At 39.9% G+C, this 17,023-nt stretch overlaps 1 protein-coding gene across 1 annotated transcript; it reads left to right on the forward strand.

Moving 5' to 3' along the window:
• Positions 1 to 3,427: 3,427 nt before the first annotated feature.
• Positions 3,428 to 15,075, forward strand: LOC115359738 (inter-alpha-trypsin inhibitor heavy chain H3-like). Its single transcript, XM_030052351.1, has 21 exons — positions 3,428 to 3,456; positions 3,843 to 3,866; positions 4,096 to 4,250; positions 4,634 to 4,738; positions 5,268 to 5,430; positions 5,598 to 5,708; positions 6,635 to 6,763; positions 7,054 to 7,170; positions 7,396 to 7,564; positions 7,723 to 7,854; positions 7,985 to 8,166; positions 8,394 to 8,579; positions 8,723 to 8,862; positions 10,322 to 10,482; positions 11,159 to 11,185; positions 11,273 to 11,335; positions 11,545 to 11,658; positions 11,947 to 12,148; positions 12,474 to 12,646; positions 14,409 to 14,520; positions 14,678 to 15,075. The coding sequence occupies exons 2-21, from the start codon at positions 3,864 to 3,866 to the stop codon at positions 14,814 to 14,816; spliced, it is 2,583 nt and encodes an 860-aa protein (XP_029908211.1). The 5' UTR covers positions 3,428 to 3,456; positions 3,843 to 3,863; the 3' UTR covers positions 14,817 to 15,075.
• Positions 15,076 to 17,023: the final 1,948 nt, after the last annotated feature.

A 17,023-nucleotide genomic window follows, 5' to 3' on the forward strand; every position in this document is an offset into this window, starting at 1 on the left:
TTCTGGTAGTGTATGTGTTACGGCCTCCTCATTATTCATTAATTATTTTACAGTATTTTACAGTTTCATTCATTGTATATTTAATACATTCGCTGTCTTGTTTAGTTTCTGTTCATTGTGGTGTGTTTTCCTCGTATCAGTGTATTATTTTCTGAATGAAATGACACGGCATTCCCCGGGATTCCCTCCTCGGGTCCATGCCCTCTGGTGCTGTTGCCTGCGTTGCCCACCTGCTGTTTTCCCCGCCTTTCATTTGTCGCTGGTCCAATCGTCGCCTGCCGAATCATCCTTCTCCTGCTCATAAAAGCGTTCCTGTGACAGCCACTGGGGCGGCTGTGATTTAGTGTGAGCAGTCCGCCTCTGTGTCTTTTGACTCGGTACCTTGTAGGCTACTTTGTGCTTTGTGATTTGTGTAAGCTACACCTGGTTATGGATATGAATGCATTGTTAACTCGAATGATTGTAAACTGTGTTTACTCGCTTGGCTGATTGTTTCACGATCTGTACTTGATTGGATGCCGTTGTTTTGTTAGTTGAACTTATTTTGGCATCAGTTTGTTTTGTTTTCTTAGCCACTGATCATTTCTTTTTCAAAGGTAGTAGGGTTTTGAGTGTTGACCCAAATGTAAATTTGTTTTAATCAGATAAGACTAGTGTAGCCAGGTAGGCACTTTTTGTTTATCTTTTCAGCTGTTTTCTAACAGCTGAACTGTTGACCAGGTAGGTTATTGTTTTTGTTTGTTTTGTTTTGTTTTTTGTTTTTGTTTTGTTTTTTTGTTTTGCTTTGTTTTGTTTTGTTTGTTATAGAGCAGGCCAGTGTTGTTTCTTTTGTGTGTATTTTGTTTTACATCGTGTAACCATTCCCCTGCATTTCACTTTTTGTGCTCTTTATTTACCCCTGTTTACTACAAATAAACGTCTGTACTTGCCAGTACAACCACCTTTGTTGCTTCCCTTAAATTCCCTAGACACTTCCCATCCTTTAGGGTTGTAACAGTATGTCTTTCTTAGGCTGATACTATGTTGTGTTCAATACAAGCATGTTTGAATCAGACTGTACTTACAAACATAACTCATTTGGTGTAGGACATTTTGTACAGTATCTTGATGTAGGGCATCTGTGCAGTGGATAAAAGGGGATATGGATCTGTGTATGATACTGCATGTGAACTGTAGTTTGATTGTACATGTAAAAGACATATTATGTGTGCTGCTACGTCAACTGCGTTCTCTTAGAATACCCAAGACAAATGTTCCTAAGGGCGACAGTCAAGGCTACTGTAATCTAATCTAATCTAATCCAATCTAACCAATTACAGGCTATTGCCCTGTTGATGTTTCATTCTGTGCTGTAATTGCAAGTTTTCTACTCAGTTTTTGGCTCAAACAAACATCATCATATGTCTCCAAAACTCAAAGATAAAGATTTTGATGTTGAAAGAAAAAGCATAAACTAAATTTCTTTTCTTTTTCTGTTTCTCCTCAGAGAAGGAGTACAAACAATGAAAGTGTAAGGAAGTAACTGATGCATTACAATATCAGAGTGATGAAAAATCTCTTCTGAGGGTGCTACATGTAACATTTAGGAACATCAGTGTAGCCCACTGTTAATGTCAAATTAAATGATGCCTTGAAATACCACAAATAAAATCACCATACAACACGGGGCCTGTATGTGTGTCATCCATGGTAATGGAGTTTTGCTGACGAGAGGTGCAGTCAGGGGTCAGTTTCAATTGGCGACATGTAGGGTGGTGCAATTCCGGTTTTGGTGTCCCACAAAATGCCTGCGCCTCCACCTCTCCACCACATCTTACATCTCCAAAAGGAAGAATGTTGGTGAAAATAAATGGACCCGTTTGTGCAATATTGACAATGTTGTGTAAGAAACTACACTTTGCTGTTTGCACAGCCAGTGAATCAGATGATGGCTTTAGTTTCACTGCTGATTGTTAAAACAGTCTTACATGTTATTTTTTAATTAAAAAATGGACTCTTCTTTAAGAACTACTTTCTAATTCTGTGTAGAGACCGTGTCATCAGTGCACCACAACAAGAGCACAGTCACCATGTGTTGATGAAAGCCATTCCTAATTGTTAGGAATGAATAGAACCCCTTGAGCAAAATTTTAGCAAAAAGTAGCAAAAAAAAAAAAAAAAATGCTTCTGGCTTTTTAGATCAGTAAACATGCACTCCCACACAACTTCAAACAAACACAGATGCATTACCTTCATCCATGACCCTGTTCTCCATGGTAGGCTTTCGTTATTAGATGACAATGCTTCTGTGTTCTCCAAAAATTATTGTCTAATGCAGATAGCCTACTATGTAGAACAGTGGTTCCCTTGGTTTATTTACCAGTCTGAACAGATTGCATGGACTAACACTGACCTTTGACTTCTTAATCAAATGGTTTGGAAACAAATGTAGATAAACAACACAGATATCTATTTTGGAATACAACTTAACTGGTGCAGCACATTGTAGTTGAATTAGAGATTATCAATTTAACTTTTTATTTATTATTTATTTTTTTATGTATAGGCATATTCCATATAGTAATAATTACCCACAGGTGGGCAGTCGACTTCCTTTTCTTAAGGGGGCTTCCTGGGATTTTAATAGCTGGCAATGAAGAAGGTAGACTTTTTACTGTGAAGAGTCTAACTGACACTTATTGTGTCAGTTAGCCTCAGTAGCACAGATATTTTCTTGGAGGTTTGCAAGCACCAACAGACGAACATTTCCACCACAGGGCCTCCTGCACGCTGAGGTCAGGTCTGTTGGTCAAAACACACAACACACACACACTTTGTCCCTCCTCCTGGGCAGGGAGATTGGGCTTTTTTCTCAGTTGTGAAGTCAGCCAGTGTTTAGTGGAAGTTTGGTCATGTCTGGAGCGTTGGGTGTTCGACTGCTGCTGTTGGGCTGCGTCTGCCTCTGGCTGTCCAGCCTGGCCAACGGGGCTCTGGTCATCTCCCAACACCTTGCTGCAGCACAGGTAACTTCACTGCCACTGCATCTATTCAGCCACTGTATTTATTTTGACATTGTATCATTTCTGCTATTAGTTTGCAATTGCAGCTTTTTCAGTCAGCTCTTTTTTTGTTTCCTGATGGGCTCTAATGCTGTGGAGACGATAAAAAAGGAGAGTAGCTTTAAACCCTCTGTTCTCCACTGCCTGCTGTATCACTACTATGCATTCATCCTTCCCCTGTGTGTAGGACAGACTGCAGTGTGTAACCAAGCATGTTTTTTTTTCTTTTTCTTTTTTCCCCTTTTTTATTTACAAGCTACCTCAGTTTATGACTGTGGCTTCTCATGTTCATCATCAGGTCTTGATAATGTTCTTCTTGTTTTCTTACCTTTCTAATTTCTTCCACCCTGCTTTATGTTTCTTCCAGGAGACACAACATGCCCCCACATCAGTCCAGAGACCCCCCAGATTAATCCAGGTGCTTTGTAGTAATTATTTACAGACACAAAATCTGTTGTTTCTATGCTGACCTTACTTTGCTGCAAAGTTGCAGTCATGCTGCTTATACTTTTTTGTCATTGTTAAATAGCAGTATTGCATAAACTTCATGTTCACTCCAAACCACAGCGATACAAATTTGATGTTTAACGATGATTTAACATTCTGTTGTTGCAAATAAACATGATAAACTCTGACATCTTTTCACTGTGTAAGACATTTATTTATTAATGTTATTAATTAATCTGCCTGTTGAATGGAAATACCAGCATTGTTGTGCTTCTATTCAGACCTCAACAGTACATCTTTTTTATTTTTTTTTTATTTTTTATTTATTATTTATCTATGTATTTACTTTTTTTACAGAAAAGAAGTATACCAAATGCAATGGTAAGAGAGAAAACTTCTATAACTCAGATCATAATGATGATGAGAAATATCTACACCATCCTACATAGAAAAACCAAGCTCCTGGACATAAGGACATAAAAATAATGTGCCTTTATTCAATATATCTACAGGGCTTATGATAGGAGGAGATCCCTATTTTTCTACCCTGTCACTGTTTGTCTTTTTATTTGTGCCTTCTCTACCCCTCTCTCTGTTTCTCTCATCACAGGTAGAGGTGTATAGCGTTACAGTGGACTGTACAGTGGCATCTCGTTTTGCCCACACTGTCATGACCTCCAGCGCTATTAACAAGGCCAACGCCTCACAGGAAATCTTCTTTGAAGTGGAGATGCCAAAGACTGCCTTCATCACCAACTTCAGCATGTTAGTCTGTTCTCCACCTCCTTTCAGTTACTTTGTCTGCATCCCTGCTTTTGTTATGGCTGTCTGTGTATGCAATGGTATTTTTCTGTGGTTAGAAAGCAGATTGTTTTGTGTGAGTGTGGCACAAATAATGACATTCATTACTTAACTATGTGTTGTATGTGTTTACCCGACATCTGGCCCATCATATGGGTCATGTAACACTGCCAAATAACCGTTCTTCTTTACTTAACATTTCGTTTTGTTTCCTTTCCTTTCCTTTCCTTTCCTTTCCTTTCCTTTCCTTTCCTTTCCTTTCCTTTCCAACCTTACAATCAGTTTAGAAACACCTACTCCCATTTAAATCCCTCTTGGTGTTTGCTGACTCTTCTTTTCCCTTGCAGGGAGATTGAGGGTCAGGTCTATGTTGGGGAGGTGAAGGAGAAAGAGAAAGCCAAGAAGCAGTATGAGAAGGCTGTTTCATCAGGACAAACTGCTGGACTGGTCAAGTAAGTCAGACTGGACAATAACAAGGAGAATACATGACAAAAGAGTTGCATGCAGGCACAAGCAAAACCTGTCATGTGTCAATGTAAATACAACCTCAGCTGCATGCATGAACAAACACACGTGCAATACAATGTGCAATTCATTTACAATCTACGTCTGCTGCTGCTGCTATACTTTTCACTATTTATTAGAACAGTGTCACTTTATGGCATGTCACTTTATTTGTTTATTTATTTATTGATCTTATTTTATTTTATTTTCTATTACCTATCCAGCTGCTGCTGAACCCCGAGTACCCTAGTTTGTTTCTATGCATGTGGAAATGACAATAAAGCTCAAATATCACCATTCTTCCAAACAAGCCTGAGTCAATTCATCTCAATCAGTTCTGCAATTCTTTGCTGTCACATTGCAAAGATAAAGCAGGTTATTTTCTAGTTCATTCCTGTGTGTACTAATTCTTTATGAACTGGTGAAGCTGTTAAAGATCAGAAGGAATTAGTCTCATTGGTGTCTCTGTGTTTAAAGGGTTTCTGGAAGAAAGATGGAGAAGTTTTCTGTGTCTGTCAACATTGCTGCGAACAGCAACGTGACTTTTGTTCTGACCTATGAGGAGCTCCTTCAGAGGAAACTGGGCCAGTATGAGATTCTGACCCGGGTAAAACCCAAGCAGCTGGTCCAGAACTTTCAGGTAACTCCATGTTCTTGTTTACACCATTCCTCTGTGGGAATTCCTGGGTTTGAGGATGCTAAAAGATCTCTCTCTCTCTCTCTCTTTCTCTCTCTCTCTCTCTCTCTCTCTCTCTCTCTCTCTCTCTGTGTGTGTGTGTGTGTGTGTGTGTGTGTGTGTGTGTGCAGATTGAGGTAGACATCTATGAGCCTCAGGGCATTGCCTTTGTTGATGCCCATGGAACTTTCCTGTCCAATGAGCTGCTCCCTCTAGTGGAGAAAACTGTCACAGAAAACAAGGTACCGTTCAAAAAGCCTCTCCTACTCAGATTTCCAAATCCTACTTTTGATTGATACACTTTTAACCTTCCTGTTATGTTCAAATTTACTAACATCTTTTATGTGGAGATGCCAAAGACTGCCTTCATCACCAACTTCAGCATGTTAGTCTGTTCTCCACCTCCTTTCAGTTACCCAAAAACCTCGCTGATTGACCTAAAATTGGGAAGAAATATTAATGTTTGGTGTTTTAATGGCTTAATATTATTTCTAAGTACAGATTTTTGTTATTTATAATAGATGCATACAAAGTGTGTACAGGAAATTGAAAACATATCATCATGTGAATTTCATGTTTACCCAGTGGTACCCATTAAATTAGGAAAAGTCATTAAATATGAAGCAAAAAAAAAAAAAAAATGATGCTAATCATTTATTTAGAGACGTTAAACATTGAATGGGGCCAAATTGACCCCAAACATAATAGGAGGGTTAAGTACTTTATGTATGTTGGCTTTGTATTGCTAAGCTTAAGGGAAGTGCCTAAAAATATTTGTGACATGATGTTCATGAATACAAAGACTCTCAATTCCTGAATGCCGGCTCCATCTCAGTTTTCAAAATGATCCTGGTTTATCTCACTTTCTCCATGTTCAGTGAAATTAAATCCAAATCCTACCTTCAGCATGTCTACTTTTAAGTATTCTTTCCCCCGAAGCTTTAAGAAGTGTCAAAATATATTTGTGACATGACTGTTGTAAATACAAAGGCATAGGGTGATTTTCCTCTAATCTCAGCTGCATGTCTCACAATTCCTGAATCCAGACTCCATCTCAATTTTCAAAATGTTCCTGGTTATCCCCACTTTCTCCATGCTCAATGAAATTAAGAGGCCAAGCAGCCCAGCTGACCTACTGAAACTGAATGCATTAAAATCCCTCTGCTAGGCACACATATCTTTTTCACCAACGCTGGAACAACAGAGGAAGTGTCCAGGATGTGATGGCACACTGATCGATGGAGATTTCATTGTTAAGTACGACGTGAACCGGGCAAAAACTCTGGGAGACATTCAGGTCAGTTGTCAGTAATAACATCAACATGAGCTCTCACAGGAGTATCAACTGTGTCTGCTGCTCATTTAAATCAGGCTATAACTTTAAAACTATGCTGAGTCACTTAAACTATACTTTATTAGTTTGCAGTTCTTGTGAAGATTTAGATAAAGGAGAACATGATGACCAAAAACATAAAATTAATGTTTAGCTCTGAAAACATTTTTTCTCCGGGTTCTATATTTCTCAAGTTGATTTGTGTCATTTCTTTCACAAAATACAGTCATACTATGTGACTCTTCTCTCTTCAGATTGTGAACGGATACTTTGTGCACTTCTTTTCTCCACCCGATCTACCCAGAGTCCCTAAGAATGTGGTGTTTGTGATAGACAGGAGTGGTTCAATGGGTTGGACAAAAATGCGACAGGTGAGCACATAACACTGATCTTTGAAAATCCATGTGCTTCTGATTTATTGCTGTAAAAATAAATCAGATCTTTAGTCACTGAAGTCAGTTCAAATTAGATCAAATATCTCTAAGAAGATGTTTTTTTGTGTGTTCATGCACTAGGGGATGGGGTATGTCTGTATGCTCAATCATATTTTTTTCATATGCGCATATTTTGACCTCTGACCTTATAACTATTTGTAGACCCGCGAAGCATTGCTGGAGATCCTCAAAGACCTCCATATGGAGGACTACTTTGCTCTAATCCCCTTCGATGATAAAATTACTCCTTGGAAGAATTCTCTTATGAAAGCAACAGAAGAAAATGTAGCTGAAGCCATGAAATATGTCAGAGGGATAAATTCCAGAGGAGGTGAGAGTTTAACTTGAGACTTTTGCTTTACTGCCAAGTGACGCTGTTCACGTCCTTTTTTAGATGATAATTGAAAACTGAGATGGATGCTTTGAAACTACACAGCCTCATACATGCCGATGTAAGAATCACTGCCACATTGTGTTTTCCTTCTGTAGGAACTAATATCAATGACGCTGTGTTGAGAGCTGTGAAAATGCTGATCAACGACAGGAAGAACAATAATGTCCCAGACAGAAACTTGGATATGATTATTTTACTGACTGATGGAATTCCAGATCCAGCAGCAGGTGAGCACGAGAACTGAGGAATTTTAGTCTCCAGTAATTTGTATTACAGTATACCAAAGCACATAGTATTTGTGAGTGCTCTTTCATCCATGTGCTTTTCATTGTGCACCCCGTACCTGTGCACGTGAAGGAGAGAGCCGCCTCCCAAAGATCCAAGAGAACGTGCGTGGTGCTATCGATGGGAACATGTCTCTGTTCTGTCTGGGCTTTGGAAATGACGTGGACTACACCTTCCTGGATGTCATGGCCAAACAAAACAAGGGGGTGGCCCGCAGAATCTACGAGGCCTCGGATGCAACTCTTCAACTGCAGGTGGAGGAAGGACACCTGTATTATGATGATGATTACGGGTGGCTTCTCAGTTTCTTTCATTTTTGATGCATCCTTATCAAAATAGATTGGTTTGGTATAGACTGGTTTACCTACATGTTTGTACACAAAGTAAGTACCAAGATGTATTCAAATTGAGGTTGTTTTTTTTTTTTTTTTTCCTACAAACTGGTACCAACCTCACATACCATCCAACACATTTCCTGCAGGGTTTCTATGAGGAGGTGTCCAGCCCTCTGCTCTCAGAAGTGGACCTGCGTTATCCTGACAACGCAGTGGAGTTTGTGACCACCAACCACTTCAGACAGTTGTTCAATGGCTCCGAGATCGTGGTGGCTGGTCGGCTGAGTGACAATGACATAGACAACTTCCTGGTGGAAGTGTTCGCCAACGGGGTTAGAGACAAAAACAGCAAAATATTCAATTCATGTGCTTGTGATAGACAGTGCAAAGATAATGCTGAGGTCAAGAAATTAACCGATTTTCATTACTGTTGTTTAGATGCAGTTTTTCCTTTCTCCTTTGTTCTCATCTGTAGTTTGAGGAGGACTTCCAGGTGCAGGGCCAGGCCAGTGCTATGGACTGGGATGTGATCTACCCAGATCAGGAGTACATCTTTGGGGACTTCACAGAGCGCATGTGGGCCTACCTCACCATCCAGCAGCTACTGGAGAAGAGGTCTGTCTGGGTCATTAGGGGCCGGGCAGCCTAAGCTGCCAGGTCCCTCTTGTATTCCTATGTGTTCTTCTTCTCCTTCTTTCTTTCTTTCCTCTGAAGAAGTCCTACTGCCCATGTGTGAAAAATCAAATTTTGCACAAAGGTCCAGTCCCATGCCAGATTACCTCAGATGCAAACACAAGCCAATAGTCCTGATGGTGGCGCTACAGCAAGCCTCTAAATTTCAAAACTTTAAAAATTCATAATAAATCAACCATATGTGCTACAGCTTTGCACTTTCACCAAAATGTAGCATTTTGAATTTTGCTCTCGTGAACAATTTGAGTCAATGCAAGAATGGTATTTTTATACATCAGTTTTTCACTTATTGAGCAAATCAATCATTGTTAAAAACAAATAACCAACATCTCCATGCTGTCTAGATGCAATATGTGTTTTTTCAGATTTTTGTTTTAATAACTGACTTTTTGACAGCTGTTAAAATCTGCCTTTCCATGCATGGATGGCTGCTGTCCTGCACGTCAGTGATTGGCTTAATCCATTTTTGAAGCTACACATGAAATTTCTTCTTGCCAATTAGCTCAGTGAGATAGAGGCCAGGCCTCGGTGTCAAAGATTGCGAGTTCAAGCTTCAGCTTGTGCAACATTCCCATGTGTGAAAACTCACCAAACTTTGCACAAAGGTCTAGTCCTATGCCAGATTACCTCAGCTGCAAACACAAGCCAATAGTCCTGATGGTGGCGCTACAGGAAGCCTCTAAATTTCAAAACTTTGAAAATTTAGAATAAATCAACCATATGTGCTACAGCTTTGCAACTTTCATCAAAATGTAGCCCCAATGCCGAATAAACCTTTGTACACTTTACACTTAAACATCAGTCATTCACTTATGGAAGAAATCAATCATTGTTAAAAACAAATTACCAACATCTCCATGCTGTGTAGTTGCAATATGTGTATTTTCAGATTTTTGTCTTGATGACTTTTTTCTATTTTTTTGGTTGGAAATCTGGCTTTCCATGCATAGGCGGCTGCTATCATGTGACTGGTTTAGTCAATTTGTGAAGCCTCACGAGTCAGTGCTTGCCAATTAGCTCAGTGACATAGAGCCTTGTCCTTCATTCCAGAAATAGTGAGTTCAAGCCTCAGCTAATGTAAAATGCACATTAGAATGCCATCTTCCTATTCTCCACTTATTGCTCAGAATTGCCTAAAATTGCCCAGCCCCGACCATTGCTACGTAGCTGCTGTAATTTCAGTCTACCTTTGCTAGCTGCTAGAGTTTTAAATTTGAATTGTCTCAGTATGGACATTTTTAAACCCAGATAAAAACTGTATTGTCTTTGAGCACAAGCTTGTGTTTTCAGACAGTTAGGGAATTGGAAATAGTCCGGTTTTTTGAATGCCAAACTTGGCTGTGAACAACTCCACGTGTATGATCTATTTTCCCTCTTCCAGTAAGAGTGGCTCCTCAAACGAGAAAGAAAATAACACAGCCAAGGCCCTGGACTTGTCCCTGCAGTACAGCTTCGTCACCCCACTCACCTCCATGGTGGTCACCAAGCCTGAGACTGAGGACGGACCAGGCAGCCCCCTCATCGCTGACAAGCTGACTGAGGGTAGGGAATGGGATGTATTTCATAGATTTCTTTATTAAACTATAACTTATAACTTTTCCAGTCATGACAGGCTTTTCATCAGGCGATCTTTGGGGGGAACCAGTGCAGGTGTTCTTACTGGAAATAATCACTCAGGCTTGCCTGTGGGCGCGGCAAACGAGAAGACATCACTTAATCTTCTCCATTTTAATATAATACAAACATCACAGAAACATAATCATATGAAGGCAAAAGATTTAAGCTCATTTACTGTCTGTACACCTTATGAATCACTTGACTATGTAAATTTTGATACAGTCAACCATGAACGTTTCTGTCGTTTATGTATTATAGTAACCTGTTGATCTGTGGGGTTGGTTTTACCCCATTCAGTGTTTACCATCTCTAAATATATGATTTTTTGGCCTCATATTCAATGTCTTTTTCCCCAAAGATCACCTGATGAAAAGCCTGTCATGGCTCAAAAAGTTGTATTTCTATTCATAAGTAATTAATGAAGAAATCTATGAAATACTGTGAAAAACATTAGCAATATATACAATGTTGTGAGTCTTTATATCTATCTGTACAAAATTATGTGCACCTATGGCCACAACTGATTGTTAAATTCTTGATACCTGCTGGAATTGTGTAATGTCCCATGTTTGTTTGTTTGTTTGTTTGTTTGTTTTGGCAGAGCAAAGACAACAGGCAGAGAAAACAAGTAAGCCAGTCAACTTCTGTTGAATAACAACAGGAAAATGGCTAGTCCATTCAGTGGATCGTTTGTAACTTGGATATTATTTGTCAGGTTATCACCACAGGACTCATGCACATTACCCACCGGTCTATGCATCCGCGCCCATATACTTTGGTAATTCCTCTCTTGTACTTTTTGATGTAGTGCTGTTGTAATGTGCCATATTTTATACATTAATTGCACTGTCATATATTAAAAAGTACTATCTTATCCCTATATAAGTATCCATTTACCAAAAACACAGCCAATCCCTATGATAGCTGTCATGTCCACCTTGTCTGTGTATTATTCATTGTATTCATCCTCTGATAACACCTGTACAGTGGATGGGGATCCCCATTTCATGATAGAGCTGCCAGAGAGAGAAGATTCCCTGTGCTTCAACATCAACGACACACCAGGAACCATTTTTAACCTGGTCAGAGATCCAACCTCAGGTCAGCAGATTATCATTGACGATATATTTTTATTCCCTCCTTGTCATCATAGGTTTTGGATACCAGAATACATAAATTGTGACAGTAGCAGTTGATATCTTTCTGACGTTCCTTTCCTCTAAAGTGTTTTAAATACACATTTGTGCATCATATACAATTAGATTCAAATGGCATTCTAGTAAAGTGTTTATTTTGATCTCATTCTAACACTAACAATGCCCCCTGTGTAATACACTGTGCAATACCACACTTTCCAGTGAGATGCTGAATCCCCTGTTGCTCGCTCAGGTATTTTGGTGAACGGTCAGACTATTGGAGATAAGAAAATTCCCCCTGATGGCAAAATCAACACCTACTTTGGTCGTTTTGGCATCGTCCACCAGAGCCTCGGGGTGAGACTGGATGTGACAACCAAGGACATTTTGGTGTCCCAGGATGGTAAATGGGTCAAGATGCTGTGGTCTGATGCAGCCTCTCTGAAAGGGGCCAAGTGAGTGCTGGCTTTGAGATCATCAGCTCCGTCAGTGATAGACAATGATACAGACAAGATCACTATGATATCTGATGCTGAGGGACCCTAACAATCAGTTCTCACCAACAGCTGTGACTGTAGCTGTCCACCACAAATATTAGTTTCTTAATTGTCTACAGAATATGCTTTGATAGCTTAGAGGTTAAGGCTTACTTACCCCAGTTCACTTGCATTAATGTTTAAAAAATCTGTCAGGCTGATATGCATTAGTAAATCCATAGTCTGACTACTTGGCTGCCACATGTCTCCTCTCTCCCCTGCCTTCTTTCTCGCCCTCCTCCAGTATGGATCTTCTGTTGACCAAGGACCGCAGCCTGACGGTCACTCTAAGAGATTCAGTCAAGTTTGTGATCCTGCTACACAAAGTGTGGGAGAAGCACCCCTACCACCAAAACTATCTGGGTTTCTACACCCTGGACAGCCACCTCCTCTCTCCTTCTGTGCACGGCCTGCTAGGTATATTACACACTCGGGGGTTGGGGTTAATATACCTTAGAAATGCTGTTGTGGTGTCAAAACATGTCACTCCCTCAGAATGAGCAGCATCACCTCATTGGAATAGACTACAAAAGTGCCTGTGTCTTTTACTCTCCCCTGGGAATCAGGTCTTTGACACCCCTTAGTGGGGTAGTATTGTTATGATCTGCATACTGAAAACAGGTGTTAGTGCTTATCTTGTTGGTACTTTTCTTTGGAAGCTGATTCTTCACCAATGATTATGATGATAATTTCTTAAACAGTTGTATATATTAGTTTTTTTTTTTGCTTGTTTGTTTTAGAAATTTGCAAACTTAAATTCTTAAATTAACTTAAATTCATCAGTAGTTTTTATCGATTGACCTTTCACAAATATATTTGGATACTTTTTGCTTTGTTTGTTAAGAAATGTAGCCACTGTCTTGTCCATGTTCAGTGTCAGGCATGCTCGGTCAAGCCACTCCACCACTCTGTCCATAGCCTTAGACAATTTGGCTGCAACTTCATTGTGATTTTTACCATGGGCAAATAAGACTGTGTTATCCGCACACATTATTGTTTTTACATTATCACAGACTGTGGGGAGGTCATTGATATGCAAAACAAAAGAGGACCGAGAATCGATCCTTGGGGCACTCCCATAGTACAGGGTTGGAGAGTAGAGAGTTTGTCTTTGATTTTGAGTTTCAATTTGATTGCAATTGATAATTTTAATGAAAGAGCTTAACAGTGACTCAGCTGTGGGCTGGCAGAAAAATGTTTTCTATTGCTGATGTGACATGGTGGCTATACGTTCCCTGACTTTAGCTAGCAATAATAGCTGCAGGCGGGTAACTAGGCCGTTTTATTAAAAATTGACATGCAGTTTACAAAAAGAAAGGAGTGGTTACCTAAAGGACCAGTTCACTCAGAAATGACAATGTTGTTAATTATTATCTTTTTAACCTTGAGTTAAAACACAGGTGAAGCATCCTTGAGATTCCTAGTGCAACTCCAAGGCAGCCTCCTCCATCAGAATTACTCCTTACAATTTGTCCAACATTATTTAAGTCCTCAAAAGCCAAAATGTCACATCCTGAGTAAAAGACCTAAATATTCACTTTTATTTAGCACAAATCTTCAGTACAGACTTTGATAGCAAAACAGCTCATTCATCCAAGCCTTGAAGGTCCACCTTCTGCCTGACAAGAATTTGCAAGAGTTCTGTCGTAAAATGCAAACTCACCATGAATTCTTGCGTGTTTCCATTTTTGCACTTATGCAGTATCTGCTGTGAGGGCCTTTGGAGATCTTATATTGGTCGAGCCACACTGCGGCCCTGCTATTGGCTGACCCCACACAAACTGAAAGAGTTTGGTCTTCTACCAAACTGTTGTAGCTTTGATCACCAGCACCCATGTTTTGAAAAATATTAAAAGTACGTGTGTTTTTCCTAAGTTCCTGTTGAGTTAAATGTGGGTGTGCAAGGCTTGGGTGCAAAAATCAACTCATTGAACTAAGCCAAATTTGAACAACTGTAAAATCCAACGTTGTTTCAGGAATGTTTTCAAATTACAGATGCAAGATAGGGCCCTTAAGTTTTTTGAAACAGCAGAGTGGACCCAAAAGTGTCAGCCGTCTGGGACCCAAAGCAATTGCCTGCTCTGTCTGCCCTGTAAAATCACCTCCGGCCACCATGCAGGCCCAGAATGACTCTGCTTTTGCAGCTGATGTTTATTTACAATGGTGGGCCTCTCTCCAGGTCAGTTCTACCACGGGATTGAGTTTGAGGTGGCAGACCTGCGTCCAGGAGAGGTCGAAGAGAAACCAGACGCCACCATGTACATTAAGGGACAGGCGCTCAATGTGACGAGGTACAAAACACGCCCCTTACCAACCTATATGTCCATATCAATGAGAAATGGTTTGCTGGATGTACAAGTGTGTTCCAATAAAAACATTGCATGTACTGTTTTCAAATTTTAGCGCAGTTTGATCTCTGTGTGATGTGTCTCTTTCCTTGTTCGACAGAGGCTGGCAGAAAGATTACAGATGGGATGTGAAGAATGGAGAAAATGTTCCCTGCTGGTTCGTTCACAGTAATGGAACGGGTCTCATAGATGGAGACGCTTCAGACTACGTCGTGTCAGGCCTGTTTAAAACTGTCTGAGAATGGTTAGCAGACGATGTCATCAGTATCTATGACAGAAATCACCAATGTCAAATTTATATAATGTTTAAAATTATTCCTGGATTTGATACACACTGTGAATGCACTAATATCATTTACCAAAGACACTTAGATTAAAATCAAAGTATGGCACAGAAGCTAATGTGAACTTTTGAAAAGCTTTGAGATTGGAAGGTAGGAACCTGGTGATACCAAATAAAAGAATAGAAGTGTCTCCCACTTTGACACAATTTGTTGAACTTGCTGAAAACCTGGTTAACAGTGCATGGTTAAATGATTCACATAAAGAAGTCCTGTGTTTACCAAATAGCTCTGCATGTGGTCTTTTTTTTTTTTTTTTTTTACAGGAAATGTCTTCATTGAATTTCGTTAATATGCTGTACAATTTTAAGGTGCATGTCTGTAACACCTGATGATGCAATTCAATTTTCCACATGTAGAGTGTAGGAAAAAACATCATGTAAGAAGCCTTTGCATGCTGTGACACACACACAAAACACAATCTCATCACATCCCTGGGAAAAAGAAAATGAAAAAAGGGAATGGGAAAGTTCAGATCGCACAAACAAAACTAGTTATAGTAACGCCTGCAGCCAAATGTAGAAAACATGAAGTAGTTGCATTGTTTATTAAATTATCCACTGCATGTCCAGACGTTCCTGTTACACACAGACGTACACACATATACACACACAGAGACAGACAGACACACACACACACACACACACAGCGTAGCAAAGCCCATTATGTGGGCGGAGTAAAGTTGTTATGATACCAGCTCGGATGCCTTAGATTCCCTGCACACTTCAGTTTCAGCCATGCTGGGAAGAAGACCTTCATGTTTCTCAGGCGTTCTTGTGTCATGGAACGTGCTGCTGCTTTGCCTCGGTATCTGCCTCTGCCATCCGAATCAGACCGAGGCAGCTCCAAGCATCTCCGGGAGCAATGCTGCAACACAGGTATTTAAAGTAATCCTTGGCTAGATTTTCAATAAATGTTTCCTGTTTCCTTGTTGACCGTTTCTCATAGGCTTTCAATGGTGGCATCTCTCAAATGTTCTCTGCACCAGCCTTTCTGGTAGTGTATGTGTTACGGCCTCCTCATTATTCATTAATTATTTTACAGTATTTTACAGTTTCATTCATTGTATATTTAATACATTCGCTGTCTTGTTTAGTTTCTGTTCATTGTGGTGTGTTTTCCTCGTATCAGTGTATTATTTTCTGAATGAAATGACGTCACGGCATTCCCCGGGATTCCCTCCTCGGGTCCATGCCCTCTGGTGCTGTTGCCTGCGTTGCCCACCTGCTGTTTTCTCCGCCTCTCATTTGTCGCTGGTCCAATCATCGCCTGCCGAATCATCCTTCTCCTGCTCATAAAAGCGTTCCTGTGACAGCCACTGGGGCGGCTGTGATTTAGTGTGAGCAGTCCGCCTCTGTGTCTTTTGACTCGGTACCTTGTAGGCTACTTTGTGCTTTATGATTAGTGTAAGTTACACCTGGTTGTGGATGTTAATGCATTGTTAACTCGAATGATTGTAAACTGTGTTTACTCGCTTGGCTGATTGTTTCACGATCTGTACTTGATTGGATGCCGTTGTTTTGTTAGTTGAACTTATTTTGGCATCAGTTTGTTTTGTTTTCTTAGCCACTGATCATTTCTTTTTCAAAGGTAGTAGGGTTTTGAGTGTTGACCCAAATGTAAATTAGTTTTAATCAGATAAGACTAGTGTAGCCAGGTAGGCACTTTTTGTTTATCTTTTCAGCTGTTTTCTAAAAGCTGAACTGTTGACCAGGTAGGTTATTGTTTTTTTGTTTGTTTGTTTTGTTTTGTTTTTTGTTTTTGTTTTGTTTTGTTTTGTTTGTTATAGAGCAGGCCAGTGTTGTTTCTTTTGTGTGTATTTTGTTTTACATCGTGTAACCATTCCCCTGCATTTCACTTTTTGTGCTCTTTATTTACCCCTGTTTACTACAAATAAACGTCTGTACTTGCCAGTACAACCACCTTTGTTGCTTCCCTTAAATTCCCTAGACATTTCCCATCCTTTAGGGTTGTAACAGTATGTCTTTCTTAGGCTGATACTATGTTGTGTTCAATACAAGCATGTTTGAATCAGACTGTACTTACAAACATAACTCATTTGGTGTAGGACATTTTGTACAGTATCTTGATGTAGGGCATCTGTG

Source organism: Myripristis murdjan, chromosome 5 (assembly GCF_902150065.1).
Source record: "Myripristis murdjan chromosome 5, fMyrMur1.1, whole genome shotgun sequence".
In the NCBI taxonomy this organism is placed as follows: Eukaryota; Metazoa; Chordata; class Actinopteri; order Holocentriformes; family Holocentridae; genus Myripristis; species Myripristis murdjan.